General features: G+C 44.3%; 5 protein-coding genes and 1 non-coding gene across 9 annotated transcripts; 2 read left to right on the top strand and 4 right to left on the bottom strand.

Annotated features, from left to right (window-relative positions):
* Positions 1-97: 97 nt before the first annotated feature.
* On the bottom strand, positions 98-7,553 carry LOC117731296 (cytochrome b-c1 complex subunit 1, mitochondrial). The gene is made up of 13 exons (XM_034533551.1): positions 7,287-7,553; positions 5,966-6,106; positions 5,737-5,823; positions 4,863-4,992; positions 4,472-4,670; positions 3,111-3,190; positions 2,851-2,966; positions 2,311-2,454; positions 1,215-1,375; positions 1,024-1,109; positions 855-943; positions 668-743; positions 98-584 (listed from the first exon to the last, which is right to left on the bottom strand). The coding sequence occupies exons 1-13, from the start codon at positions 7,347-7,349 to the stop codon at positions 520-522; spliced, it is 1,437 nt and encodes a 478-aa protein (XP_034389442.1). The 5' UTR covers positions 7,350-7,553; the 3' UTR covers positions 98-519.
* A 479-nt stretch (positions 7,554-8,032) lies between these two features.
* LOC117730345 (tubulin monoglycylase TTLL3-like) lies at positions 8,033-13,517 on the bottom strand. 2 transcript variants are annotated; one of them, XM_034532002.1, is made up of 14 exons: positions 12,780-13,517; positions 12,215-12,375; positions 11,417-11,503; positions 11,156-11,259; positions 10,943-11,063; positions 10,813-10,859; positions 10,556-10,684; positions 10,342-10,456; positions 9,923-10,211; positions 9,696-9,844; positions 9,373-9,616; positions 9,008-9,267; positions 8,595-8,770; positions 8,033-8,489 (listed from the first exon to the last, which is right to left on the bottom strand). In XM_034532002.1, exons 2-14 carry the CDS (start codon positions 12,321-12,323, stop codon positions 8,052-8,054), a joined length of 2,268 nt encoding a protein of 755 aa, XP_034387893.1. In that variant the 5' UTR covers positions 12,324-12,375; positions 12,780-13,517; the 3' UTR covers positions 8,033-8,051. The 2 variants fall into 2 exon arrangements, with proteins under 2 accessions (XP_034387893.1, XP_034387894.1); XM_034532003.1 differs by lacking the exon at positions 10,556-10,684 and having other exon boundaries at positions 12,780-13,088.
* On the top strand, positions 12,837-15,436 carry hmces (5-hydroxymethylcytosine binding, ES cell specific). 3 transcript variants are annotated; one of them, XM_034532007.1, is made up of 7 exons: positions 12,837-12,980; positions 13,300-13,518; positions 13,748-13,891; positions 13,988-14,212; positions 14,531-14,682; positions 14,759-14,951; positions 15,041-15,436. In XM_034532007.1, the coding sequence occupies exons 2-7, from the start codon at positions 13,330-13,332 to the stop codon at positions 15,221-15,223; spliced, it is 1,086 nt and encodes a 361-aa protein (XP_034387898.1). In that variant the 5' UTR covers positions 12,837-12,980; positions 13,300-13,329; the 3' UTR covers positions 15,224-15,436. The 3 variants fall into 3 exon arrangements, with proteins under 3 accessions (XP_034387898.1, XP_034387895.1, XP_034387897.1); XM_034532004.1 differs by lacking the exon at positions 12,837-12,980 and adding an exon at positions 13,044-13,162; XM_034532006.1 differs by lacking the exon at positions 12,837-12,980 and adding an exon at positions 13,072-13,166.
* On the bottom strand, positions 15,428-20,313 carry LOC117730347 (ras-related protein rab7). The gene is made up of 6 exons (XM_034532008.1): positions 19,966-20,313; positions 18,015-18,077; positions 17,655-17,781; positions 17,350-17,568; positions 17,044-17,172; positions 15,428-16,913 (listed from the first exon to the last, which is right to left on the bottom strand). The coding sequence occupies exons 2-6, from the start codon at positions 18,065-18,067 to the stop codon at positions 16,818-16,820; spliced, it is 624 nt and encodes a 207-aa protein (XP_034387899.1). The 5' UTR covers positions 18,068-18,077; positions 19,966-20,313; the 3' UTR covers positions 15,428-16,817.
* A 1,023-nt stretch (positions 20,314-21,336) lies between these two features.
* Positions 21,337-21,409, bottom strand: trnaf-gaa. The gene has a single exon. It is a non-coding gene; the product is annotated as a tRNA-Phe (tRNA).
* Positions 21,410-21,687: 278 nt separating this feature from the next.
* On the top strand, positions 21,688-26,901 carry rpn1 (ribophorin I). Its single transcript, XM_034533253.1, has 10 exons — positions 21,688-22,099; positions 22,728-22,792; positions 23,156-23,462; positions 23,545-23,754; positions 23,832-24,024; positions 24,250-24,349; positions 24,451-24,589; positions 25,295-25,414; positions 25,541-25,786; positions 25,881-26,901. Exons 1-10 carry the CDS (start codon positions 21,860-21,862, stop codon positions 26,061-26,063), a joined length of 1,803 nt encoding a protein of 600 aa, XP_034389144.1. The 5' UTR covers positions 21,688-21,859; the 3' UTR covers positions 26,064-26,901.
* The last annotated feature ends 925 nt before the right edge of the window (positions 26,902-27,826 follow it).

Here is a 27,826-nt window from a genome sequence, read left to right as displayed (position 1 = left end):
AGGTGACATAAACATGTGTGCACATTCTCCTCTTGGACTTTCACTAAAATGGTGTAAAAGAGGTTCTAAAAGGTTTAATACAAAAACACACTGGGACAATCTTTTATAGTATTTTTATTTTTATTTTGTCGGAATGAGAGCTTCTGTTATGTACAATAGAGGACAGAAACAAATGTTACAGAAATTATAAATATACTCTTGCTCCGGACTGGTTGTATTCTGTGTGTCCAGTAGATGATTATTTACTATTCAAGTCTGCCCAAGTCTGTACCAGGTAATGAGGACCTACACAGTGCTGAATGGCTGGCTGCCCCCCCTCCCCCACACATAAGAGTGATCGGTGGGCAGGATTAGATAAGGGGACGGGGACAAGAGAGAGGATGAATGTGCCATCAAGCCAATGAGTGGACAGTCCTCAGGAGTCCGCTCTCACCGTGATGGTGGGAGGAAAACGGAGTACAGTTGAGGAGGAAGATGAGGAGCAAACGTGGGACACACGGAGCAACACAAGTACGCATCTTAAAACCTCAGCCAGTACATGGCACTGCGCATTCTGTTGTAGTCGGGTAGCTGCTCCACGGGACCTGTTGGAGGTAGCCAGGAAGGGCAGATTAGAGAGAAGTTACAAAGCTTGCTGCAAAAGGATTAAACCCCACAAAGAACTCACCGACACCTGCCACAGCAGGACACTTATCGTAGATGTATTTGGAGCAGATGTCTCGCACCATCTTGGGGGTCACGGCCTGAAAGGAAACATGCGGAGTGAAGTTAGCCCTGTTGTACGACAAGACTTCTGTTTAAATTGTACAAATGGCACGAATGGGCGAAACTCTTTTCTCAGAGCGTTAACTCACATCGATCCGAGCGTCCCACTCTGCAAGAGGAATACGGCGCCCGTAGTTCAGGGTGTGTCTGCCGATGTCGTCGCAAATTGGGGTTGTTCCTAAAAGACAAACGGGTGCCGTTGACTTGAGATCCAGGACGGGTTTGTTTGCGTGTTCGTGGAAGTGCGTAGCAACGTACCATTGAGCTGTCCGACCAGGCTGGCCTTCAGAGCGTTCTTGCCTCTGGCTACGTCGCTCTCCGTCACTGCGGTGCACAGGTTCATCCTGCACAGAAAGTGGAGGCAATGAGAAGAAATGCGTACATTGACCTACAATCCTAAACTGGCATAACATTACAGATATGTTGCGAGCGCGCGTCTCACTACTGACCAGGCATTCTGGCACAAGTGCATCATGTCTTCGATGTTGTGCTTATCGACCACAAAGTAAATGCCCAGCAGGCCGGTGTCGCAGTAGGAGGAGTGGAAGGCCTGGAAGCTGTGGCACAGGTTCTCCTCCGCTACCAGGTGAGCCAGACGGCTGCTCAGGTTCTGCAGGTGAGAGGAAGGAATGGCAGTTGATATCCGACTGGTCACATTTAAAGTGAGAGGACAAATCACACCAGCGTCAGGTAGCAAGTCATTATGAGCCAGGTCGTAGTCTATCCCTTCATAATGGCCACTGTAGAGTTGTAATCTTGACTTGCACATGTATATAAAGAATGTCTATGTTTAAATTACAATGCATAAGAAGGATATGATATTTAATAAGGGATATTATGAAGGATGGTATGAAGAATGTATTGGGAAAACATTGAAGAAAGTCACCGTTTGTTTATTGTAACTGTAAGATGATTCAGGTATGAATGGAATGTATTGATCATAGAGGGAGAGGATAGTCAAAATGGAGGCTGCACGTGGAGAGATCGTAAAAACAGCCGTTTCCCAGGAGGAACCATTTGTTGCTTCACAGGAAGTAGAGATGCTACCGGAAGTAGGACTATTTCCAAGTAGAACTGTTTACTTCAGGTGGGACTCGCAACCCGTGAAAACATTAGCATGCTGTGTCATTGACGGTTATTTGCATGTTACTGGAAACTAAGCAATGGAGAGGCCATGAGCCCAGTGGCTGAGAGGATTTAACCCACGCAAACCTTTGTTCAGGGCCATAGTTGTTCTTCCACGTGAATGCGGTAGACAGTAACTATTAGCAGAGAGATTGCTTTTAGCATGTGGACCCACAGCCACGTGGCGCCTTCGTATGAGAACCATAGATGCTGTTCATCATTTTTATTATAAATCTTTGGATTCTGAACTTTCTCCCCGCCTAAGTCGCCCAACATCAACAACCTCAAGTGGGCAAAGCTTAAAAGGGGACACAATTGCATAAAATGAATTAACTTTTATCGATGCGGTCTTTATGGTATAAACAAAATTACGCTTGTACAAATCTATTGTAACCAGCCTAGATTACATATTTAACCAACCTTTCCGCCACCGTAGGTGAGGTCATAGCTGCCGATGATGGAGTTGGCCACCATGAGTGGCACGATGTCCGGGCTGGAAGCACTGGCCCCCTCCACAGCAATGGCAATGTGGGCCAGAGGCAAAGCATCATCACGCATACGGATCTGGGAACAGATCAACAAAACAATTATCCATGAAAAAAATAAAACATATCGCCACCAATACATGCTCTTTCACAGGCCAAAATCACATATAATGCATCAAACACATCGATCTAAAATATAATATAAATAACTTAATTCTGTAACCAAGTGGACGTTTGTGGAAAATTAGAAGAAATTCCCTCAAGGTGTTCCTGAGATATCGCGGTGATGTGAATGGGATGGATGTCACGTCACAGTGACCTTTGACCCCTAAAAGCATAATTCCTAGAGTCCAACTGGATGATTGTGCCATATTTTCTCCAAATTCCCTTCAGATGTTCCTGAGACAAATGGTACGCTGTTGCCGGCGCGGAGGCATGAAAAATATTCCTGTAAAACATTCTCAACATGTCTCACCTCACTGCCTGTAAATCGGCAGGGTGACAACACGGGAACGGCATCGCCCTCGTACTCAAAAGACACGCCGCTGAAGTGAGACTTGGCCAAACCGACCAGCTCCTCGTGGTTCACACCTGCGAAGGAAGCGCATCAGATGGACGCCAAGTCATTCCAGGAAAAGTAGCAATTCACGGCTACCAGGATTCACCTCACATCACAGTGTGTGTGTGTGTGTGTGTGTGTGTGTGTGTGTGTCTGTTAGGACTAAGAGGGCCTACCTCCAGCAGCAGACAGCACCATGCGAGGGGCTTTGTAGTGGCTGTTGATGTAATCCACGAGGTCCTGGCGGGTCAGAGTCCTGGAAGAATTGCATACAATTATTGCTGGTAACTTACACGTTATATATATATAATATGGAATAAATATACTGAAAGGAAACGCAAACATTAAGTATTAAAGTGACGTCATGTTAAATTGTTGTTGTGCCTCTTTTGAAGGGAGAATTAGCATTGTCACAATAAGAGGTGCGGAAATTGATGCATCGCAATGCGGACGTGAGCGACTCTGTATCAATGGGACGTAGTGGGAGTTTGGTTACATCTCAGCTCAGTGTAAGTTGTTACTAATAATAATAATAATAATGCATTTAATTTATATAGCGCTTTTCGTGATACTCAAAGACACTTTACATAACATAATTATAACATTCTAAAAGCTACAAAAATAAGAATAACTAAAATTACAGGTAAAACAAATAGGGACTTTTTCAGTTGCTCGGATCAAGCAAACAAATCACACATTAAAAGCAGTTCTGAACAGGTGGGTTTTGATTTGAATATGGAAAGATCAGTGCAGTCCCGGATGAGTTTGCTTTCATTTGTCATGCTTCTTTCTCTCCTCGATGTGTTCCACTGAGGGCTGAGCTTATACACACACTGTGTACAGAGCAGAGACATGGCCCTCTGCGGTCTGCTAGCTTGTATATTAACTGCTCTGTTGTCAACAACGTTGGGATGAATAAAACGCGCACGCAGGCTCACATTCGCACTAACTTGAGTCAAGTGCAAGCAACAGTAGAAGAGATACAAGTAAGAAAAAGTCAGCTAGCTGCACGGCTAATTCAGTGGCGTAAAATGCCATAGTCTTAAAGATGCTCTGTGAAAACTTATTTTCCAGGTAATAGCACATTTGCGATGCAATGCAGAAGCATTTATGTTGTATTTTTGTAATGTTTATGTCCCGAGGTGGGTCACCATCAGATACTGGTATTTTCTACAGTCTATGTATATTGTAGACTCTTTAGATCAGATTTTTAAAGCTCTGAGAAAATAAAAAGGGAGTTCAGATTTATCATGCTGAATAATTCTTGAAAAAGTAGCCTTGTGCAGTATTAAAGAAATGTAATTGATGCATTGAGATGCCTCGAGAATTGTGCATTCGAATCGTTGACAGACGATTCGTAATCAAACCGAAATGAATTGCGAGGACAGTGAAGATTCAGACCTCGAATCACAACAACACGGCCCTGTTTTGACAGCCGTGTCCCTTTGATGATAGTCGTCCTGAGATTGTGACACATTTTGAAATGTGCGTGTGCGTGTGTGTGTGTGTGTGTGTGTGAGCATGTAGTTCCTCTTGCCTGGCATTTTTGGAGGGTCCCAGCACACTCTGTCCCAGAGGAGTGCCCTGGAAGGCGGTGGCATGCAGCAGGTCAAGGCAAACCTCCTGGGAGTTACCCTCGATTTCCTCGAGCTCGCGCAGCACCACACCCCTCTGCTGCTCGATCTCTGCCTCGTTCAGTGAGCAGCTCTGCACCACCTCCGACAGCAGCTCCACGGCTGAGAAAACAGAGAAGACAAAACGACTGAACTTAGCTACTGCCCCATGTAGTACAGAGCAAAGCACTAGGGGTTCTCAACTCATTAGGAATGTACATTAACGCCTTCATCTTATAAACAAGAATGGGTTTTATCGAATTAATATAAAATCTAGGGGATAATGTAATTGACTGCTTCACCAGGTCATCTCACCTTTGGGCAGGTCTTTGGCAAGAGTCTTCATGTAGTACGCAGTGTGCTCCCGAGAGGTATAAGCGCTCAGGTGAGCACCCATAGACTCAACCTGCTGCTCCAGGGCAGTCTGGGTGTGCTTCTTGGTTCCCTGGGGGGCGAAAAACAAAAGATGAGTAGAAGAAAACTGTGTCTTTGATTAATTCGTTTTATTTCAAGGGCTGCTCATCGAAATTATACGATCGCAGGAAAAGGATTGCCAATCACCAAATAGTATGCTGACAATACTTGCTGAGGTGAATAGTTCACCTTTCGCTCCGCTGCACAGTTTCATATCTAATGGCTTATTCTAAAACTGCTGTGGCCCAACCAAATGTACCAACAACGAAAGTTAATGTAGAAGGAGGTTTGATTTAATTTTTCAAAAGCTAATATGCAATCTGGAAACACAAAGCCAGTGTTAACCGTTTCTTCTTTGACGTCCAGACTGTGGTAGGGAGGCACAGTTAAGACTTTGTTTTGGCCTGCTAGGCTGAACATGACTCTCACATCAGGGTTACACTGTACATTTACTCCCACTAGGAAACCTCTAATTTCTTCTCTGCTACGGGCTTGGTCTATGTGTATGACAATGATAGACAGATGGTTCATATGCAAAATAATTTTATAAGGCGCCTGCCCTTTTCCAAGGTATCCAATGACTGCCTTTCAGATGGTTGTGTGACCAACCATCGGGCGATTCAGGGAAATGCATTCAACAGAGAACAGATCATAAACCCGAGGGATACACTCAATGTGCTACAGTGAAAAACACTCAATCCAAACCTGACTTCCATTTGTTTACAGGAAACCTCAACAGGTTACCTTTAAGGTCATAAAGTCTACTAATGTGTACCTTGAAAGCCATGTGCTCCAGGAAGAAGCCTACTCCATTGTTCTTCTCACTCTCATACCGACTACCAGCATTGATCCACAGTCCAACCTAGGACAGGGAGAAAATATGGGAAGAGTATGAGAAATGATTATCGGCAGCAACACAAACGACAGTGAAATGGCATGTCTATAAAGCGCTAAAACAACCTCATACATTGGTTCTAAATAGAGCGCCATTACTGTGTTCTTACAGTGCAAGTGGCATGTCCAGTCTCCTCAGATGCAACCCTCAAACCATTGTCTAGGGTAGTAAGGTGAGTTTCAGGGGCTCCTGCCAGGCTCTGGGCATAGCTGACAGAGGCATGGCTACGCCTCAGAGACAGCAGGATGGGCTGAAGGAGAATAGACAACAGAAGTCATTTAAAAATCCTGTACATTACAAAAAACCAACAACTTTAGAATAACATGCATTAGTGAAACTGAAAAAAACAGGCTCATATGTGCCCTGCTTGTCCAGCGATGCAGATAGAACATTTCTACAGGTTTTCTGGGAGTGCACGCCACAGATTTAAGCCATGTTTCTCTCACTAAAACCAGAGGGAAAGCTTAGAACAAACTGAATGCAGTAATAGAGTAACGAGAGGCTCGTGACAGGGTCCACTGGCTGTATGTCTGATCTGAACACTTCAAGTCGATCCGTTCACACACACACAATGTTTAGCACAGGACAACACTTTGCAGCTGTCATTGCCACCAATGACACCTTCTGCTAACTGTCAATGACTCAAATTAGAGGAAGCCAGAATACATCAGCACATATCAGTATAAATATACCAAATGTAATCAGATGTAAAACTTAAATAGCTTAAACTATCTAGTGTATCCATCACATTGCACTAGAAGGTGTTATTCTATAACCATTTTCATTTCAGACGGTAATTTATATATATGATTATTTTCTGAGAACAATCTCTGCTGATATCGACTGTAACGTTATTACAAATGTATAAAATAGCACACGCTGTGCAATGATTTAGGATCATTCTCAAAATCTGGAACGCCGCTAAAGCTAACGTTGATGTTAAAGTTGTTTCTCAATCTCCTCGTTACGTGAGTTATCTAAAAATCAGTCCGCAGAGTTAAAATGACTGTCGACATGATAACAAAACTAACGTATTCAACAATCATATCACATAACTATTGACGACCGACAAAACAGCGTTTCCAAAGTCACCGCGCTAACGCTGCTAGCAGGAGGCTTGACGAGGGCAGATGAGGGCAGGTGACACACGTAACAGCTGCTGACCTTGTAGAAGGCCGAAACCACGACCAGCCGGTCCGAATAACGCGTATTAAAAAGGACGTTTCAAGTCAAGTGTTTCAAGTGAGATGGACTGCCTCGTTTTGACAGGTGACCTTGCGTCCACCGCTGCTAACCGCTGCTAACCGGTCAGCTAACTGTCCCCGTCCCGTTTCAGCGCCTCGACGGGACAAGTAGAGACCCGGCAGCCTGCTTAGACTATCCGTGCTGCTCAAAGCTTTTCTGGTTTCAACCTTTAAATCTGTACTTACACTGCGGGTTTTGGCGAGGGCTCGACCCACAGTGCTCCCGACTCGGCACACGGACGCCGCCATTTCTTTAGCACGGTTACGGAAGGTAGGACAGGGGGGAAGTCTTCGGCTGTTGTCGCGGATTGCCTCTTCTTCGTCATCCTATGAAGATATGCTTTACCTCTTCCAAATGGGAATTGTCGCCCCCATCAGTCCATTGCGTGTTATTGCGGTTGACGTCGGTACTAAAAGTGGCCCTTATCATCTCCCCCTGTGCCTGCTCTCTACAAACCATGATGACGACTCTCAATCTAGATGAATAAATCCGCACACACATAAACCTGGCATATAATGTACCGGTAAATAGACTCAGTGTAGAAAGGCTGACAACTGCTTCAGAAATAAAGCTTGAGTGTAGACTGTATTGACATTTCTTTTGTATATACATAACTTAAATTTTTTTTTTTTTAAACACAAGTGCTTTGTGCTTTAAAAGTGGATTTTTCCCTTTTTCACCTTTTGTTTTTAATATCCTCGATTTCTTACTCCAACACAGTACACAGGTGATGAAGGGAATGTTGTTTCTGATGCTCGCAGCACTGAACACAGCTCACAGCAACATTCAGTTTCACTGTTACTCTGGATAATCCACACACTTAGCTGTGAACACGTATTGAAACTGCTAAATTTTTTTGTTAAATCACATTAAAACACATACAATTTGTGTCAGTAGTGAGTGAAAAACAAGACACGCTGAAAGAGTTTGCGAATGATGAACAAAAACCTTTATACACGCAAGGTGCTGCTTGTCTGGACTGTTTTGGAAAGAGACAAAGAGGTACAAGGTTGGACCTCCTCTGATACCTCTGGTGGCCTCTTCCACAAAAGAACAGAGGGAGACTTGGTGCTAATGGGCAGGTGGATGGATGTCACAGTCATTGGCAGGTAAAGTGAGAAGGTTTCAACAGGGGCTGATTGGGTCATCTCAGGAGGAAGCGGTGGTGGAACCCCACTGCTGATGTGTTTGAACCGAGTCTCTGCCCTCTTTAACAGCATCTTAGGCAGAGTCTTTACTTTTTCTGCTTTAGGTTCCTTCTCCTTGATGCTGCGTTTTGGTGCTGAACGGATGGAGGAGTGCAGTGGAGGAAGTGAGCAGTGGCGCCCGACGTTGTAGCCCTCAACAAGTAGGTTGACCCCGACATACTGTGGCACATCTACTGCTCCCTAAAGACAAACAAAGGGACATGTAAAGTAATGTATATCTCCCTCACAAAGCGGGCCACTTGAATGTGCACGACAACCTGTGGAGGAGGGATAACTCTTGTTTACCTGCCGATATATGAGCTGAAAGTCTCCCGTGCTTGCATTGCGGTCTGCCCTCTGGTCCAGGACGACGCGTAATGTGTCTTCCTGCACAGCAGTACAGAGACGGGCTGTCACTGGGGTGGAGTGAGCCATAGTGGGACTGGCATTGATTTCTATCAACCATGGACTGAGGTCGTGACCTCGGAAACACAGAACAAAATATCTCACATGTGATTATTCATTTGTTTTAATAAGTGTGTTTATTAAAATGTGATCTAAATTAGAATTGAATGCCATGTTTATTTGACTACTTATATATGTTGTTGTTTTTTTACTGCTCCTGAAAAAGCATTTTTAAAAGATAAGTTGATGCATGCTGAAACAGTCAGTACAACATATTCTGTAATATAGCATAATTTACAGTGATGCCATCCTACCAAACATGAAGTCGGCACCGTAGAGCTCAAATGTGTTTTTGCGTGACTCCATCAGATCTTGTGTTGTCTGTAACGCGTGGATCACGGCCTTCTTCATCCCGGGGACTGCCACTGTCTGCCACTGAGCTTCCCGGCCCTGGCTGGACAGAAATGTCCTGAACTGGTCATCCGACCACATGTTGTCTGCTGGGATACCACGATGGCGCTGTTGGGAGGGTGTCAGGTGTTTCTGGATGGAGTTATTGCACAGGTGGACAGAGCTGAAATAATGGGGGGAAATTGAGAGGGCACGATTAGAGAAATGATACAAGCCTCTCACTGCTTCTACTCTCCTCCTACGTTCTTTAGAAGTATCCCCGTCTCACCTGTCCAGTGTATCTAGAGAGTAAGGCTGCGTAGAGAAGCGCAAGTAGCACTTTGTATAAAACCACACAGTCAGAGGGTTCACGACGGTGACCAGGAACCACTGGCGCAGGTCAAATTTGGTGCCATGGACCAGCAAAGGACGCTCCAAGTACTTCTGCACTACCCACTTGCCTTCCTTCCTCAGGGTCGGATCCCCGTCCACCAGGCTGAGGATCTGATCCAGATGCCTGGCACATTTGATACCTGGAAGGCAGGTGTCACAGGTCAGCCAGGACTACGTCAGCTATTATGTGAACAGTTTGAGAGTGTCCGTTATTCTCACCTCTGCCCCTGGACTTTGCACCGGGTTTGATGATCCAGATGTTGTGTATGCCGTCTATTTCCAGCTGTGGACTGACCTCCGCCAGCTTCTGAAGCATGGCTTTGCAGCAGGACACAAAATGATAACTGTTCTCGATCTCCGCTCCTTTACTGGACGAGGAAACGGAAAGACAGTGAGATACCGACGAGCACTTTGGCTTGGCCAGTCGTCTCTCACACAGCACTCACTGAACAACAAGGTTGTAGCCGCTGATAAACTCGGCCCACTCCTCCTCTGTAAGTGTTTGTGGCGTCTCCAAGTGTATGTCAATGTCACGATGCTCCAGGCTCTCTAGAAACTGATGGCATACTTTGAGTGCGCTGTTAATCATTTGGGAAAGGACCACTGGGCTAGATTGCAGTTTGCTTCGTTTCCTCACAGACGGAATGTCATGGCTGGTTCCCTCTCCCGGAGCACCTTGCTCCCTCTCCACAATGTACTTCAACAAACTGGTGCAGGCTGTCCTCCTGTAGTCCTCTACACAAAGGACAGAGACAGGGAGGTATGTATTTCGATGGTTTTCTCTGCAAGTGAAAGTAGAAGGACGCTGGAAATACAATAAAAAGAGATGGGCGTAATCTTATGGGACATTAAGGTCGGGTCTGACCAATGAAAGCAGGCTTCTCATCTTTTGCTCCAAGTCTGTAACAGCGAGGGAAGAAGGTGTCCGGGTCAGCTGAATCAAACCAGTGCAGGTTCCTCAGGTTCACACACAATCCCACCTGACCAAGAAAAGACAAATATGGATGTTGGGGGTGACAGTAGTAGAATAGTATTATTATTATTATTTGTTCTGTAGCAAATGATTACAGCATATAAACCTTGGTGGTGAAGCTGCCTGCTTTTGCAAAATGATTGATAATCTGTTCTTTTTGCAAGCTGTTGGTGTCTATGGCGTCTCTACGGTTTGTCCAATGGAAATTAACCATTTCATTCTGCACCAGGCGACACTGTATGAGAAAGGGGACAGGGTGAACGATCGGGTAGCAACGATCTTTCACTTGCTGTGCCCATTCTTGCCCTTTTTCACATCACTTAAAGCCTCACGTTAGCCTACAACCATTAATGTAATTTTTACCATCAGATCATATAGTCCATCTCGATCCTGCTCTTTTTCGAGATTGTCTGAGAAGAGGGAGTAATGCAAATCAATGATGGGATATTCAGTGATAACGTGATTCATGAAACAGTGCAGGCTCTGCCCTCACTGCTGTGCCGCTGGTGAGCCGTGTGGTCGGGGCGGTGCGCGCGCTGCTCGACCCAGCCTCTGGCCTTCAATGCTGCCCTGACGACAGGGTAAGGGCCCTGGATAGAGAACACCTTCTGCATCTGAGAGGAATCAAAGCAGACACCAGTGATGGAGTGACCTTTGTGGGACAACCAGAATTGTATGTGACCGTGTAACTGTTGTATATATCCACCTTGACAACTTCTTCTGCGAGGGCTTTGGCTTTCCTCAATCTCACCGGGTTAAGAACGGGTACGCTGACAAAACTGCGGCAAACTTTGCCCTCAGGAAGTGAACCTGACGCGCACACACAAATCAAAATATGTTCTAATTCATACTGTTAGTTGTCTAGAAAGCTCTGTAGAGATGATGCTGTTCATGCAGTACACGGAGACTATCCCAAGGGAACCTATGTGACATGTTGGTTGTTCACCTGCAGGGTAAACAAACCTACTTGTTTGGGGACTTTTGCCTTCATCTCGGTTGCCTTGCTGGACCACCGCTATGACCTTCTGATCCTTTGCCGAACCTCCTGTTTCCCCTGCAGTAACAAGGGGGATTGTTACCGTACAATATACAGAATGGCACGACAGGCCAACATACAGCAGGCCAGTACATTCAAGAGGAGAGGCAGGAGAATATTTACACCATACAGTTTCTTTGAACATTCAAGAGAGCATATGTGCAATTGTAAAATATACAAAACAACATTACCACACATTTGCATATAGAGGCCTAAACTGGAGAGCACACAAATGTAATAAGTATACAAGGTATATAAACCACAGGGAGGGCAAAGCCAAGGAGACTAGTGCTTGACATCTTCAGCTTGCAGCAACACAAATGTTGAAGTCATGAAACTTTAATATGGGGCCTCTGAGTGTGACCTCATTATTAATTCAGCACTCATGATCTATACACAAACTCTATGAATGCAGTCCTTTGGAGGTGTAAAGTCATACAAGAGTTTACCTTTATGTTTCATTCTAGAAATTGTTCCAGGAAAAAAAAAGCAACAAAACCCAGAATTTCCTATATTGAAGGCCCAAGCTGTAATTCTCTTCACAATATGAAGTTCAAAAAAGTTGAAATTGAAAAATATGCCCATGTTATTGCCATTGGAAGGGGCAGATGGTTCAACAAACCATCCAGTGTTATGAATGATGGTGATTAACATTTGAAGAAAATACATCTTAGTGATTTCCAGCATTATTTGTCTGGTCCTTGTTCACATGGGGCCCAGGTCTCTCACCACTGTCTCGGCATGGTGCTTTGCATCTGTTGGTAGCCCGGTGGCCCTCGTGGCCCAGCTGGTCAGACGGTCTGGACCTGGTGGCCTCCATACTAACGTCAGCTCTCATTCTTCAGGCAAACCTTTTCTTTGGTTCTGCTTCGTGGTTCAGACAAGAACCGCTAAAGAAGGACAGTGACACAAATAATGTGATATGTAACATGATTAAACGGCTGTAAACCACCGCAGATCAGGGTCTACTCAAGTGCACTGGACCATCAAGTGGGTCAAATTGCAACAGACAGGTTGGCTCCACCTGTCGGACTCATGGTACCTAAGACAGGGTGTGATACTCATGATTTCCTCCAGTGACCTGTATAACCCAGACACATATCCCAACAACTGAAAAAGTCCTCTTTTATTTGATTTTTTTACTAACGTTAGCATCACTGTTACAACTTTCCGACTGTCACTCTTTTTAAAACTTACTGGCACAATAGCCAGCAGCAGCAGACACTGTGTTCTCGACCTTAAGCATGTTAAGCAACGCGTTGCCCTAATGGTTTAACGTTTGTGTTGCTCTTACCTGCTGAGGTCCACAAGTCGACCAACTCGATCGCAAAGTTTGACTCTCGACCGGTTTGTTGTCGCCATGGCACCCGCTGGATAGACAGCTCCCGATGATACCACTTTATCGGGACATAACTTGTGTGTGAGTGTGTGTGCATGTGTCTGTGCGTGCGTGTGTGTTACGTCATATCGTAGTCTTGTGGAATAACTGAATACGGTACGCTGTTTTGTTGTTATTATTTTTTTGATTTGATCTTCTTCGGTGTTCTGTCGCCATCTTGGGGCTGCCGCACGGTGTCACGTGACATCGCAGTCTGCCCGGGCAAATCCCCGCACTCCGTTCAAGCTAATATAACATAACACAGCTCAACTTTACGATAGCCTTCAGAACACACGGAGGCAGGTATCGCCAAGCCGAGCGGGTTACTGCAGCTATTTTAGTGGCTGTTTTCTCCATGAAATGAACTTAAGCTAAACCGCTAACCGTGTGTTAACTTAGTTAGCGTAACATAACCCCCCCACCTCCTCTTTCTCAGGCGGCTGAAAAGTGCTACATTCGCCCAAAGATGTGTGGAAGAACCGCGTGCACGCTTGCTTCCGACGAGGTGAGCCGAGCCTGCTCCTACAGAGACCGTGGAGGACAGCGGAGACAGCCCCGCTGGAGGGACGGAGATGCGGACAAATACCGACCCTCTTACAACAAGAGCCCCCAGTCCACGAGTCCCGTGCTGCTGTCCCAGAGGCATTTCGACACGGTGAGGTAACCGTGTGGGTGCCTGAGTGAGTTTCATACACCGTGGGATGGACGCCAAAGACGGAGGCCGTTATGTGAAGATATTATATTGCCCAATAACGTCTTTTAGTAGATGACAATACGGATACACAATAACAAACAGTGCAATAAAATGCAACAAGAATTGGACATTTAAATGAACCACATGTTCATTTTTAATGTTTTTGTGTACCCTCCTTGTGTGTCTGCAGAATGCTCCTGTCGATGAGTGTGTGCTGGCCTCCATGCGCTGGGGTCTGGTCCCTGCCTGGTTCAAGGAGAATGACCCGAGCAAGATGCAATACAGCACCAACAACTGCCGCAGTGAAAATATATTGGAGAAGAAAACATACAAGGTACATGCAGATTTAAGGCAACGCTGAGAGCTGTATTGTTTTACGCCTTGGTCTCTGTGCTTTGACGTGTGTGATCGCTTTGTCGTCTCCCTAAAGGATCCCCTGATAAAAGGGCAACGCTGTGTCATCCTGGCTGATGGCTTTTATGAGTGGAAGAGGCAGGCGAAAGACAAGCAGCCTTTCTTCATCTACTTTCCTCAGACGAAGGGAACCAGTCAGGAGAAAACAGATGATGAGGATGACCCTGCAACCTCAGCTGGCAATAAGGAGAATTCAGAGACAACGGGCCCTCCAGAGGAGGACTCCGCTGACTTGACACAGGTTCGTATTAGGGTTTCTGTAGCAATATAAAGCACCACCAACATTTACTTTCATCCAGATGAGAAGTAGAGAGAATGCAGCTGGGGCGGAAATTGCCATGATGGAAAATATCCTGTGTGGGAGACTAGCCAAAATGTACATGTGTCCCCCAGGTGTTTCTTTAGCATTCAAAATGTCATGCTAAGTACAAACTCATGCTTTGGTTTGATACTGGTGACAGTACTGGAGTGTACAAAAAAATATTACAAACATACCAACAAAGTCCAGCCCATTTTCATCAAATCTGCTCATTCTTGGGCTCTATGCTGTGTTGGTCAGGGAGAAGCACCAGGTGAGTGGACTGGATGGAAGTTGCTGACTATGGCTGGACTGTTTGACTGCTGGACACCTCCAGGTGGCGGAGAACCCCTTTACACATACAGTGTAATAACTGTGAACGCTTCCCTGAATCTGGAAAGCATCCATGATAGGTAAGGATAGCTAATGAGGACACACCATTTTTTCCATTGGTGTCTGTATGGAATCTTAAATTACTGTGTGGTTTAGGATGCCAGCAGTCCTGGATGGAGAGGAAGAAGTGAGAAGATGGCTGGATTTTGGGGAGGTGAAGTCTCAAGACGCCATGAAACTGCTCCAGTCTAAAAGCAGTTTGACTTTTCACCCCGTCTCTTCACTAGTAAACAACTCTCGCAACAACTCTCCAGAATGCCTTCAGCCAATAGATCTAAACAGCAAAAAGGTATCTGATTTACTGTGGCATTTTACTCTCTGTGGTTGAATAAGTAACAGTTGTCTGGTGAGGTTTAAGCTGACCAATCTGACCCATAGGAGCCCAAACCCACAGCCAGCAGTAAGATGATGATGAGCTGGCTGGCGAGCAGTGAACCTTCAAAGAGGAAGGAGCCCGCATGCGAGAGTAAAGAGCAAGAAAGCGAGGCAGCGGCTCAGTGCCAGTCGACAGGATTACTTCACCAGTGGCTTCATGGGGCCAAAAAACCAAGAACCAAATGAAGATATGAACTGGGACTGAAAACTCTGTAGTGTTAAAAGACCATTTAGGCATTATTTATTCCACTTAACTATTTTTGACAGTTGTGAGAAAAACATGCTTTTGCTTCGTAAGTAATGCTTTCTACGTAATAAAAAGAAAATGCTACAGATTGGAATTTATTTCAAAAATGCTATCAATAAATGTCAGAAATAAAGACCGCATGCTTTAATCAACATTTTTTATTACCCTTATTACTTGAAACGCGAAGACATTTCGAAACAATGTAGATGCTATGCATTTATCATATTAATGATATAATAATGATGAATGCCAATACTTCCCCAGACTTCTTTTTTTTCTTCTTTCAAAAGTTACAATATGTATGCTATCTTGTAATCTATAATGCATTTCAAAGTTTTAACATAATACGAACAGACAGTTAAAGATCTGATCGGTTAAAAGAAATGTCAAGCACTTAAATTGTTTGCCAACATGAGCAACTGGCAAAATCGGATATGGAGATTTACAACACAACTTTTTGCCTTCCCCACACAGTGATTGAGAGGTTTGCAAATATACAAAGTCTTGCAATAGTTTGACAGTAAAAACAAATCTACTAACTAATAGTACTCCGTTATTATTATATTTATACTTGAGAAAAATATCTCCTCCGGGGCTATCGGGTAGAATGACATGCTATCGTCGTTTGGTTCATTCCCACGGCAGATGTTGTACCAAGAATAACTGATTACGAGATGAACCCTCATTTTCCCAATAGAGGGACAGCACTTACATCAAGGAGCCAAGTCTGGAATAACTATGTCCTCAACCTGAGCTACAATAGCATTTATTGCAGCTCCAAAGTGAGATTCTTAAGAGAGTCGTAAGTATTTGTGGCTGACAGCAAAGTGCAAAAAAATAAAAAATAAAACCTGTCACCAAATGGGATTTTTTCGATTATGTGCCAATCAATGAGAATCAGCAGGCAGCACATGATTGTGACCCACATGCAAATTCACATTTCTGATCCTTTACTACTTCAGCTGAGTTCTTTTTTAAAAATTTTTTATAGACTGTATGAGGTAAAGTGAAACCATGGCCACGACTGTTTTTGATAATAACAAATTTAAGCCACAACACAAATGAGGGGGGGGGGCGGGGGGGCACGTTTCCTCTCAACACAAACATGAAGATATAATGTTTCTATTTACCAAATAAAAAAAAAGGAGTTGGAACCAAAACTGAGCATGAAAACAGTGATCTATATGGAACCAAAAACCAGGTTAGTCCAAACCACCACCGTCATGAAAAAGTATGTGCGGAAACACTGGGAAGGAAATAAGCATCGTACGAGTGAATTCCATAATATTTTTCTTTAAGATGCTCTTTGGGCTAGGAGACTCATATTTGATAGAAAATGTGTGTTTTGGATACATAAGAAGGTGAGTGCAGCACATTAGTTTGTAGTACTCGGATGAGTGGGGTGCTGCTTGTATGTTGGGCTTTCAGGATTAACACAGTGGGCCATGGGATAAGGGATATATAGACAAGGCAGGAAAGGTTAGTGAGGGCAGAGACAGCCCCCCAACACCCCTCCAAAGATCTTCAGAGCCCTCAGCAGCTGCAGGTCTCCGCTGACGGCTTGGCTCGCTCGTTCCTGTCCAGCTTTATCGGCTCGGGAAACTCGTTGTACAACTCCACTTCGGTCTCCTGAAATCAGACAAAAACAGTTGCATCTCCCAAGTTTTCAATGTACAAATGCCGGAAACAAATGGCATTCCTCGACATTCGAGAGACTCTGGGTCAAACTGTCTGACAGGATTTCCTGCCGGCCCGTTACCTGTTTGAGGGCGTTGCGTGCGATAGTCTGGAAGGCCTGCTCCACATTGATCGCCTCCTTGGCGCTGGTTTCGAAATATGGAATGTTGTTCTTGCTTTGGCACCAAGCCTGTGCTCGCTTGGTTGTCACCTGAAATGCAAAAGAGCGATTGTTAAACTTAAGAAACATAAGCGCATGACATGTTCTAAACTAAATTCCAAAGCCTCAAAAACTACCAACTATAACTGTACATTTTCCTTGAAAAACAAAAACGGTGCACATAACAATGCCCCTTGCAAAACATAAATCATGACTATCTGGACCCACCTGTCTGTTCTCCAAGTCTATCTTGTTGCCCAGCACCACAAAGGGGAAATTCTCCGGGTCTCGAGGACTGGCCTGGATCAAGAACTCGTCCCTCCAGCTGTCGAGAGTCTTGAAGGTGTTGGGTGCCGTCACGTCAAACACCAGGACGCAGCAATCTGCTCCACGGTAGAACGCCACGCCTAAGGACTGGAATCTCTCCTGACCCGCCGTGTCCCAAATCTGAGATATAGAAACAATCACACGCGGTGTGTCACTAAATAATCAGATCGCTGTCGCATTCTTTGCGTGTGTCATCTCCTCAGTACCTGCATCGTGACAAGTCTGTCATCCACCATGACTTCTTTCGTCAGGAAATCAGCGCCTATTGTGGCTTTGTACTGGTTACTGAACTTCTTATTCACATACTGGTTCATCAATGAGGTCTTCCCAACTCTAGGAGAGAAAAGAAATTCACAGGAGACATTCAGAAACAAATGACACAGTCATTGAGATGCATCGATTGGTAAAAGTACAAAATGGGTTCCTTGCTTGTTAAATAGAAGTGAGCGTATTATTACCAGATCAGAATAAATACCCCAATTAAGTGTTTTCTTTACAATAAACCATCCATCTTTATCGTTGTTCTCACTGCCTTAGCTTTTAGGCTTTGGCTCAACAACACTCACCCAGAGTCTCCGAGGATGATGACTTTGAGTAGTACTTTCTTCCTTGATGTCATTGTGCCACAGCTGTAAAGTCAAAAAAAGAAGAAGAAAAAAGGGAGGAGATTAGAGGGGAGGAGAAAATCCACAATATAAGCAGACCAATGCTGGAATTGCTCAAACAAGATGAATACAGGAGTCCTGCCCCATGAAGTTGACCCTTCCGATATGAGCCAACAGGTTTCACAGAAAGATGAGGCCTGTGTGTGCGTCTCAAAATACACTCCAAATAAATTGGGCTGTTCTTGGAATGAAACCCAGCACAGTGTCTCCAAGACATATGTTTCCTTCACTTCACAAAGGCAAATACAGTAACAGGGGGTAAACAATATACTGCACCGCATTGTACCATAACACGTTGCTCGAAATACAACTCATGAAACACAACAATTCACTCCACTTGTTTTCGCTTTCCAAAAATATAATGGCAGCGCTAGGGCCATTGACACTTACTATTTTTAGCACACACAGCTGTTTTTTTTAATTATTGTTATACTGTAAAGCGTTGATTTTGTGATATTTATATTTTGCTTATACAAACCATTCAATGGGAAATTTAACAACATTGTTTCATTCCCAAGATACAATTATTGCATCTTTTTAAAAAAAAGCTGGACAGTACAGCAAAAATGGAACAAGCCCCCTGTGACTCCAAAACATTCTGAATACTGAACCGTGAATCATGTTAATGATTAAATGTGCTGTATTGCATCATAACTTCTCAGCTAATAACTGTATGTGTCCTACCAAACAGGTGGTGCACTTCAATCATCATCCACACAGACACAACAGTTTTTTCATAAAACTACTTGGAAACTAAGCTTAACTTGGGAAAAGAAAGAGCAATCTTTGCTCAGCTCTTCTTCAGACGGACTTGTACATAAATGAATAACTCTATATTGGCTTGTTATAAAATCTCTGATAAACATCTCAAAATTATATCTCCCAATTTTTTAACATCATGTCATGCTGAAATGTGTCTTATTTATTGAAAACGGCAACCATATTACTGGTAACGAATGATACAGATTTATTTGTTGGTTCTAAAACCCATGGCTGATGCTGATTGAGATCAAGACATCAATCAAGCATTTCTCACTTTGACCGAATGTGCTTTCTAACAATAAAACTCCCCATATTGCTGTAACGACCAAAGTCCAGACTCTATTAACGATACACTTCAACTCAGCAATCCACTCTGATTAAACCTGGATGACATCATTATTAACATCTGGAAGAAGTTTACTCCACGCGTAATTTTTACGTTAACAGACAGCTAAATGAATGACAATCCACGGCTTGAGTCCACATCGGCGCTATTGTGAGGCAAAACTATTCCGGAGCTATTGCTGCGGCTCTCATAATCTGCACCCCATGACACTGTGTCAGGGATTGATCACATGGTTATAAAACACAGGACTAACGGAACCATGACTTGGCACGCGTGATTAGCACAGCAAACGCTGCAGTTGCATACAATACAGACACACAGACACAGACACACACACAGCGGTATAATCCATAGTTGGGATCAATCTGTGGACCTCCCTGGTCGATTCCACTAAATAAACTGAAAGCAGAGAGTCCTGTCTCACATGTTTTACCCAAACAGCCATAAAGACATCAAACACACTATTGTATACGTTGCAGTCTGGGATCAAAATGCTAGTAGTATAAAACAACGGTTGAACGTAGGTTGGGATAACGGTATCACTATTAAACACAGACTCAACGATACATTAGCCACATCGGTGACACTTCTTAATGTAAGCTAACGTTTAGTTAGCTAACGTTAAATAAAGCTATAAGGTATATTAACCAACGTAAAACGTAGTTGCAGCTAACGTTATATATCGTGAATGTATAATATATACATAGTCAGTGAAAGCAATAACTAGAGTCACCAGAAACTAACCTGGGCGAGGATCCTGGGGTAAAAAAAAAATCAAAAATCAAAAATCAAAACTGGACTTTTCTTCTGGTTGAAACGTCGGCTAGCGAACAGGCTAGCTAACAGGCTAACGGCTCCTGTGCGAAAACAAGACGTTTTAAAAAGTCGACAGCGAAGCAACCTCCGACAGTTAGCTTCGCAGCTACCTCGATGTGTCCAACTCAACACTGCGGGCGCCGATGTCTATCGCTGTTCGTCTAACGGAGGCCACTTGGTACAATGGTCTGTTTCGCCCCGTTACCGTTGACGCTCGCCTTTCCTGTCGAGCTAACGCGCTATCTGCTAGCCGAGATCTGTTCACTTCCTCCAAAACAAGCTCGGTCCGACGTCACGCGCTGGACACGCCTAGTTCAACAGAAACCCGAGAAGTCACAACAACACATGTGTCATAACTTATAATATATATTTAATTAAGTATAGTGTGAAGGAACAGAAGAGCCAGTGAACACGAGACTACCTGAGCCTTAAATTGTATGCTTCCCCTTCATTTTCATAGTTTTAGTTAACAATTGTCACAATTAATTAATCAATTAATATACAGAACAACAACACTTGGGGCTACACACTATCCACATCGAAGTGAAATGTGTCTTTTCTTTTAGCAATGTATGGTTGACCAGAATAACCTGCGAGGGAGCCTGGGATAAAAGTGTGACCTACTCCCCCCTATGATGTTATGACTACTGCCTCCAGACCTTTTCCAGCCACTGGTAGGACATCATTATGTCAGCCATCTTTGCTGTTTGCCATTGGTGCCACCAAATGAGGGTGTTGGCCATAAGCCTTGAATTGTCATGGCTATGCCATTTTTAGGGGTTAGGGCTCTCAGGAGTTAACACTTTGGGACCCAGTTCACTGTTTTTTTTTAATGAAAGACCGTGGCCCTGACCTAACTTAATCCCAGTTCATTTCCAGTGGTTGCACAGTGACTATGTGCTGGACTTTTGGGTGTAATCATGATTTTGAGGAAGACTTTTAAGGTCTCCAGCAGAATCAGCTCAATGTCATCTGCAGTCGTTCATGAATCCCTAGTAAAATTTAAGACAGGCTAAAAGTACAGTGCTCTAGAAATAAATAGTCTTTTTAACTGTGTCCTAAACAGCCTCTGTGTGTAATTTTGAGTGTTATTCATCACATTTGATTTACAGAACAGTCAAATACTGTGATTTGGGTGTGACCAGTATTCTTGACTGAAGTCATATGACTCGCAGAGTCCATGGACTAGATCCTACAAAGACATTAACAGCAAACAGGTATTTGTCCATGAACCCCATTCAATAACAACTTTGTCAGAATGCTAAAAATCCTATTGCAATTTCTAAAAATTACACCTGATGCCGAAACCAGGGATCGAACCAGGGACCTTTAGATCTTCAGTCTAACGCTCTCCCAACTGAGCTATTTCGGCCTGCCTGCTAACTCAAAAGATAAATAATTAAACAATATAAAGTCCCACTGAAATAATGTTATTTTGTGTTATTTAGTTTTCCATTTGGAACACTGACATTAGAAGGCATAAATCCCTGACTACCACAAATATTTAATGGTCAGTAAGTCCATCAGTGTCCAACATTTAGAGTCAACAAGTTTCAAGGGTTATTTCAGTGTGGTTGTCTTCTGACAAAAAACCCTTGTAACACAAGTATAACGTTTCTGCTTGTGCCACAATCGCTTCCGACGCACGGCGCGTTGTAAAGTGCGCGCCGTGACGCCATCACGTCGGACGGAATGAAGCGTCATCATTTCTGATGTAGAGCGGCACGGCGGCCTTTCTTCGCTGCTCTACGTTTCCCCTCGAGCTGTCTGTTCTTATCCAGGTTTTTTTTGTCTTTCTTCCCAGCTCTGAATTTCTCTCACAATGACTCGAAAGTCGCCACTTCTCGCCGCTTGCCTGCTGCTTCTGGCTGCAGTGAGCTCGAAGGTTTCGGCGGACGGTTTGGTGAACGAAGAAGTGAAGAGGACAGTGGACCTGGGCACTCATCTGGCCAAAATCACCGCGGAGATCGTCTTGTCCAACCAGGGACACTCTGCCGTCCAGAGCTTCATATTGGCGGTCGAGGCTGAGCTGGCCCCGCACCTGGCGTACGTCGGAGCCTCGGTGAGCAGAGCACCAGTGAATTAACGTTAAATACCGCTAGCATCTCTGTAACACTTTCTCACGAGCCTTTAGCCTGTTAGCTAACCACTTCATAGTACGCTACTCGTGTCTTGGCTCTGCAACTCTCAAATAATGCATTCGTCTCCCCCTAAATTGACAGCAGCAACATCGGACGGGTTAATAACGACGTGACTGTGCGTTCATTGAATGTATGGATTTGCAGCTAACTTACTCCCTAGGCTCGTGCGATTCAGTGTGGGTAACGTCAACGTTAGCTAGCATTTCAACATGTCGCTAGCTAACGTTGTATTGCTTCGTGCAAACATATTGGCACGAGCTCATTTGCTAATATTGCAGAAATGTGCCGAACACGGATTAATTCATTTTGAGTTACTAAAGAAGTGGGTTGTAGGACGTTAACTTCCGCAGCGCTGCACGCTCTGTCAGTGGCTGAATGACACGTATGAGCTGTGCAGCTCACTTCCGTGTGTGACTGCGCAGGACTGCCCCCACCCCTTTCTATTATTTGTGAAGCTGTAAAAGTGCTCTGTTTTTAATACCTGTATTTAGATTGAAAGTGTTTTTTTTCTTGCATCGAGAGTATGCTCAAAGCACAATGTTTCCACAGGTGAAGGGTGATGAGGAGGAGGATGGCACACTTGAACTTCAACAGACAACAATTCAGGGCCAAAGGTATGAGATCAGACTCATCAGATCGTTGTTATCCAGCATTGCTTCCACGCTTTCCTGTGCAACTGTCAGTCCATTGACTTTTAATATGAAAACAAATGGGTTTGGTTATAATACTATAATTGGCAACTTGGTAAATTAGTTATTCATAAATATTGAGGGTAATTTTGGCAGCATTTTACATCAACAATGTTACGTAATGAAAACCAGTCTGTCTCATTAAAAAAACAAAATCCTTTCAAGAATCCAAACTTGATTTCCTGAAAACAAGTTTGCGTTGCGTAGTTCCTGAGAAGCTGATCTTTTACAGAATTATGTAAATGTCTCTTACCGGTGCTCTTCTCTGTCTCATCTGATCCCATACAGTGGTTTATTTTACAAAGTGCACCTGCCCTCCAGTCTGGCAGCAGGCGCTCAGCTGAAAACGAAGGTGGAGATGACTTTGAGCCACGTCTTGAGGCCCTTCCCCACACACATCACACAGGCTGAGCGCCAGCTGGTGGTCTTTCAGGGGAACCACTACCTGTACTCCCCTTATCCCACTCGCAGCCAGACTACACGTGTTCGCCTGGCCTCCAAGACTGTGGAGACCTACACCAAACTGGGTAACCCCAGCAAGAACGATGAGATCCTTGAGTACGGACCTTTCCGTGATGTGGCGCCGTTCAGCGAGGTATGGCTGTGACCAGATCGGATGAGCTTCTAGTGAAGCTGCAAAAAAGTGTTTGTAAAACGTTCTGTGTGTTCTTTTCCAGGATGCAATGAAGATCCATTACGAAAACAACTCGCCCTTCCTCACCATCAGTAACATCATTCGGACCATAGAAGTCTCTCACTGGGGGAACATTGCTGTGGAAGAGACTATCGACCTGAGGCACACAGGCGCCGTCCTAAAGGGGCCTTTTTCACGCTACGATTATCAGCGTCAGTCAGACAGCGGCATCTCATCTGTCAAATCCTTCAAGGTGTTGTATTAAACATAAACCACTGTTGTTTTCACTATTAAGATGATGATGATGACTATATACTTTCTGCCCAACAGACTATCCTTCCTGCCTCGGCTCAGGACGTCTACTACAGAGATGAGATTGGCAACATTTCCACCTCCCATCTGCAGGTTCTGGATGATTCAGTGGAGGTGGAGGTCAGGCCTCGCTTCCCCTTGTTCGGAGGCTGGAAGACCCACTACATGATCGGCTACAATCTGCCCAGCTATGAGTACCTCTACACCCTGGGTGAGTTCTAAAAACTTAACTAACCCAGACATAGTAGAACACTTTGATTCCCACCCCTATTCAAAAGAGAACCACCACAAATAGAAGAAGAGTAGAAGTGGATAATTGAGACAAAAGTAGTTGACCACCTCAGCAGGTCAGAGTCACTGGTGCTTGCTGTTATCCTGATTTATACCCAGGCTCCTTATTTAGACTGAATCCCACGGTGTGTTGTTTATCTTCTAGGGGACCAGTATGCACTGAAGATTAGACTAGTTGACCATGTGTATGATGACCAGGTGATTGACTCCCTGACTGTTAAAATCATCCTGCCAGAGGGTGCCAGGTCAGTGACTGCAAGCAAATCTTCAGTATGTTTCGGTTTAGCAGGGATTTCTGCAGTATTTGATGCTGAGTTCTCATATTTTCCCTCTAATGTCCTCTCAGAAACATCCACGTGGATACACCTTACAAGATTGATCGCAGGCCAAACCAGCTGCACTATACATATCTGGATACGTTTGGCCGACCAGTGCTGATCGCCACCAAGAATAACCTGGTGGAGCATCACATTCAGGATGTTGTGGTAAGACGAACAGTAGAAAGAGATGGGAACATGGACATTCTATATTACATGCATATATTTGAGATTGCTTAGACTAATGTAACATGTTGGAGTGTTATTAGGCGAATTAAGATAAGATGCAGAGCTTGTAGTAGTATACACTTGTTTTGATTCTTACCTATTGAGCCATCCTTTGCACCCTGAGGAACACATTGTGGAACACTGCTTAGGAAAGCCTCTAAGAACAGCAAAATGACCCGGAGGTTTTTGTTTGTGGTATTTATCTATATCAGTCATGCGGTGCTGTGAATGTATTATGAAGATCTCTGGCTAGACTGTACTTTCACATTGCATTCTTCTTAGTGCTGTATAATCTCACAGCATCAACAGTCAAAGCAAGGTCTTCAATTTGCAATATGTTAGAGAGATAAGCAATGCCTCATCTCTGAGAAGCTTCAGTCGGCATAGGTTTTATTGAAGGCATTAGCAGCGTAGTATTGTGATAATATATTGTTTCAGCAGGGTGCACCATGGCGTGTGGGTAAGAAAGACCTTTGATGGCAATGTTTAGTATGGCTGGGGACATTAGTTGCATTTTTCTCACATCTCTCTACTTTAGCTTTCTAATAATAGCATACAATAACCCCCCAAAATGAATCCTTTATGATATGAGCTGTGAAAATGTATACAAATTTTGAGTTAATAAACCTCTTTTGTAATTACCAGGTTCATTATAACTTCAACCGGATCCTGATGCTGCAGGAGCCTCTTTTGGTTGTCGCGGCCTTCTACATCCTCTTCTTCACGGTCATCATCTATGTCCGCCTGGACTTTGCCATCACAAAGGTATGACGGGTGTCTCTAAAGAGAGCCTGGTTTCTGCTGGCCTAGTTTTCCCATATGCTTCCCTCCCTTTGGCAGATATTCTGCATAATTCTATATCTGTGTTGATGTCTTGTCTTTTTTGTTCAGGACCCTGCAGCTGAGGTGCGTATGAAGGTGGCCTCCATCACCGAGCAAGTGCTGACTCTGGTCAACAAGCGCCTGGGTCTGTACCGACACATGGACGAGGTGGTCAATCGCTACAAGCAGTCCCGCGACACCGGGGCGCTCAACAGTGGTCGGAAGACCCTGGAGGCCGACCACCGCACTCTCACCAACGAAATCAGCTCGCTGCAGTCGCGCCTCAAAGCGGAGGGCTCCGACTTGGCCGATAAGGTGAGAGGCTTGTTTTCGAGAGCGTGGGCCGAAATGGCGCGAGTGAAATGATCTAAAAGTACAGCGGCGTTTAACCCCTCCTCTGTGTTCTTAGGTCGGGGAGGTGCAGAAGCTGGACGGCCAGGTGAAAGAGCTGGTGTGTCGCTCCTGCCAGGAGGCAGAGCGGCTGGTGGCGGGCAAGGTCAAGAAGGAAGCGTACATCGAGAGCGAGAAGACCCTGACCGTCAAGAGGCAGGAGCTCGTCGGCCGCATCGACAGTCTGCTGGATGCCCTCTAAGCTACTCCTGACACACTAGCGCACACAAGTAGACACACAGCACCACCACCTGCTACGATATACAACCGACTATTTGTATGAATGAGAGAAAATGTGACACAAATACTTTTTTTTATTTTTATTTTTTACCATCTTTGAACCCATACATGGACAATTAATATCTCATCTACTGGTCGTGGTTTATCCAAACATGTGTGCCTTGTGATAAACGTGAGGTCACTGTCCTCGGCTCTACAGCAGCTACGTCACAACTTTTGGCTTCTTTTTTTTTGGTTTGTCTGTTTTTGAGTTTTGTTGAGCTACATTCAAATGTTGTCACACTGACTTGACACCTGATTTTTATGTTCAAATCTGAAATTGTTTTTTTTTTTTTTTTCTTCCCCCTCTTAAAAGTATGTGTGGTTATGGGACTTTTTATTTTGAAAACTAATAGGAGAAGGGCCCAGGTCTCATGTCTTTACTCGCATATGCCATATTCTAAGGTTGAGTCATCTCTAGCAAGTATTAAGGTGATCTTTATCCAATCATGTCTCTTTTGCACTTACAACTTTTTTCTACTTGCCCATGACTGACGTTTATTTCTTAACAATTTTGAAGCTCTGATTCGGCATCGTCTCAAAAGTTTGTTTTCGATGTTCCTCAGTCATATTTTCTACATTTTGTATGATTTTTCTCTTGTTTTGTAAGTGGTGTTTTTCGACCATGAGATTAGTGAATACATGAGATTAGGTTGTATGCGAGAAAAGACATGGGAGATGGAACACCGAGGTTAGCGAAATGGGCGATGATATGGAAAGTTGTCAAATTTCAAATAAAGTTTTGAGAAACTCATCATTTAGCACGTTGTTTGTTTTATATTGCAAAGCAGTTGTATAAAGATGGACATTGGACTTCTGGTTTACAGCTGGTGTATTGGTTCATTTGGGAAAGCAGTACCCTTGTTTAATCATAAGAGGGCGCACCTGTATCGACAAGCACCAGTTAACCATATTGGAGGCTTTCTTCTGTTGAGCAACTACTCTGCATTTCTGACCCTGACATTTAATACTCCTCTAATAAAATGTCGTCCTATAATAAAAATATGGGCTGTATGCACTATGACTGGTGGCCCTTTTTAAACAGGCACCTCAGAGGGAATTTCCAGCACATTGTTGCATTCCTTGTTTCAGTGAAATCCCCCCACCCCCTCTATCGCCCTCTCCTCCCCAGACCTGCCCCGATAGAATTCGGAGCCCAGGACAAACATACGGGTCAGTCTGAGGTCACTGCTTTCCCTCTGAGGTCACCAGGGGTCCTGGGAGGTCACTTCCTGCTCCATAATAACAGGCCCCGCTCCCCTCACAATGATAATGTTAACATATTGTATGTGCCATACAATAATCATTCTGAAAATACACAGCAGGGGGAAAAGCAAAGACAATGTCTGTTCGCACTGATGCTCGGTGCTGGTGAAAGGCCACACAATGGCGTTTTTTGTTTGGGTGTTCGTACGCCAGTGGAGATTTGGAGCGGTGAGAGTTCGGAGAGCCGCAGAGTCTCATTCTCACAGCAGAACACAGCCGGCCGCTGCTCGCTCACATCCACCTCAACGCCGGCGACTGTGGAGCAAAGCGCTGAGCTCACGTCTGCCTGCTGCTTTGTAAAGATGCTATCGGGCCTGGACTGACGGGTCTGAAGGATTTCTCTGGGGACTGAAAGTTCATTTCAAATGTGTGAATTAGAGAGGTTTTATAGAATGAATTAATGGCCTTGTGAATATACAT

This window comes from Cyclopterus lumpus, chromosome 5 (genome assembly GCF_009769545.1).
Source record: "Cyclopterus lumpus isolate fCycLum1 chromosome 5, fCycLum1.pri, whole genome shotgun sequence".
Taxonomy (NCBI): domain Eukaryota; kingdom Metazoa; phylum Chordata; class Actinopteri; order Perciformes; family Cyclopteridae; genus Cyclopterus; species Cyclopterus lumpus.
This window is presented reverse-complemented; position numbering and strand designations above follow the sequence as displayed.